Raw genomic sequence first — 2,110 nt, 5'->3', positions numbered from 1 at the left:
TGTCCTTACATACCGCACGATATTTTTCGGTTTTTCTCAAGGGGAAGAGGAGGGTGGAAGTCATATGTCGAGAGACATCTCCATCCTCGGCAGCCGCCATTTTGCCGATTCTTAAACACCTGTTATTTTGCCGCATTTTTCTCTCTCACTCAAAAACAATGCTCCTTATCCAATCAAACTGCCGGCTACTATAGGGAAGCCAATCAGAGCGCAGGGTCCCCTATACCGGAGGACTACTCTCCCAAATACTACATCTAATCCTCATTCTAATAAAATTTCAGCTAGCCCAGCATATCCTGTCTGTAAATGTGGAGGACTCTAGTTCGAACCCCGAGTATTTCCACTTGCTCAAAAAAATAAAAAAAAATTTAAAAGGAAAAATTTAAAAACAAATTTTTTTTAATTTGAATAATTTAAAAGGAAAATTGCCTTGTAAATGTCCACGAGTCCCCTCCACTCTTTTTTCTACAGACACCTTTGGGGGAAAGGGCCCCAGTTAGGCACAACAGGGGATCGGCTCAGTGGCCGAGGGGTGGGGGTTTGTTGTGTCTAGCTATAGTGGCCCCTATACTACTCAAATCCCTAAAGACCTCTTCCTTAGCCGCTAGAAGCAACAAACTTCTACACTCACTTCTCTAAGTTCATTTTTACTCTTTGATGAAATGCCGAGTGCGGAGTTTACTGATTAGGCACGTGCAGATTACAAATTTGTTATATTAAGTAAATATTGGCGGCAAAAGCCGATAACAAAACTGTAATTCTTTAATTTTTTTCACTTTTCATATGAAATCATAAACTCCACACTCCGTTATTATAAACTTTAATTATGAAAAAGAATTTGTTGATATCTATAATCAACGAAAATATTTTGCATTTTAACTAATATTCGCATTCTGTCGGTAAAAAAGCACAATCTGACATTCTCTTAAACGCGTACTCTCGCTTCTGCGCTCGTCGCGGTCTTCGACAATCTATGTATTCGGATAACGGGACCATGTTTGTCAGGGCGGATTGCGAATTGACCGTCACCTACAGGGCAGCGTTACGAGATCTGAATTTTCTGAACAGGACCACCTCCGATAACGTAGCGTGGAACTTCGTTCCCCCGTCTGCTCCGCATTTCGGCGGACTGTGGGAGGCGGATGTACGTAACGTAAAAACTCATCTGCGCCGTGTCTTCGGTAATCATATGCTAACTTTCGAAGAATTCTCGGCGTTATCATGCAGAATCAAAGCGTGTCTAAACTCTAGGCCGATTGCGCCCCTCTCCCATATGCTTGAGGACTACGAATGTCTAACCCCCGGTCATCTTTTAATTGGGTCCGCACTTACTGTCAACTCGGAATCATCATTGCTCGATCTCAACGAAAATCGTCTTTCGAAGTGGCAACTCATACGACACGTTACGGAGCGATTTTGGAAGCTATGGAGTAACGATTACTTAAATACGTTACAACAAAGAGCAAAATGGCGAAAGGTCAAGTCGCCGATTAAAACCGGACAATACTTGTTCTGTTGCGTAATCCGCTGTTACTCCCCTACAAATGGGAGTTGGGCGAAGTGACACGCTGTCACCTCGGCTTTGGCGGTTTCGTACGGGTGGTCACCGTAAAGACGGCCACCTCCGAATTCAAAAAACCGATTGTTAAACTGTGTGTACTACCGGTCAATAATGAGGCAACGAGCAATTAGGCACTTTCGCTGCGTTACGTTTCATTACTGTAAATTTTTAAATTAAGCTTGTAACGCGGTCACCTCGCTCGACGCTTGGATCGGCTCGTCGGTGTCCGGGTTCGAGAAGAGGGGAGACTCGAACTTGCGAGAACACAGTATAGCCAGAAAAGATAGTTTATTCAGATAAAAATAAGTAGATACAGAGTAGCGTGCAGGGCCAGGTGATGTTGATCAGCGTATAGTAGGCGGCGAGCTGGTGTCAGGCGCGGGGCAATGTGTAGCGGGAAGTGTAAAACGATTGACGCAAAGCGGTATGCAGCGAGAAGCGCAAAGCGGCATGTGGCGAGAAGCACAGAGCGACGGATTTATTTATACGCGCACTTAGTGCTATGGCGCGGACTATAACTAGCGGACTTATAGCAGGCTTATTACTAGG

The 2,110-nt window shown here is 44.5% G+C and overlaps 1 protein-coding gene across 1 annotated transcript; it reads left to right on the top strand.

Moving 5' to 3' along the window:
* Nucleotides 1-994: 994 nt before the first annotated feature.
* LOC138944049 (uncharacterized) lies at nucleotides 995-1,564 on the top strand. Its single transcript, XM_070314928.1, has one exon. It carries the CDS (start codon nucleotides 995-997, stop codon nucleotides 1,562-1,564), a length of 570 nt encoding a protein of 189 aa, XP_070171029.1.
* Nucleotides 1,565-2,110: the final 546 nt, after the last annotated feature.

This window comes from Polyergus mexicanus, unplaced genomic scaffold (assembly GCF_030449975.1).
Source record: "Polyergus mexicanus isolate NDT 795.1 unplaced genomic scaffold, iyPolMexi1.0 SCAF_79, whole genome shotgun sequence".
NCBI lineage: Eukaryota > Metazoa > Arthropoda > Insecta > Hymenoptera > Formicidae > Polyergus > Polyergus mexicanus.
The sequence above is the reverse complement of the archived record's forward strand: the minus strand, read 5'-3'. Positions and strand labels throughout refer to the sequence as shown.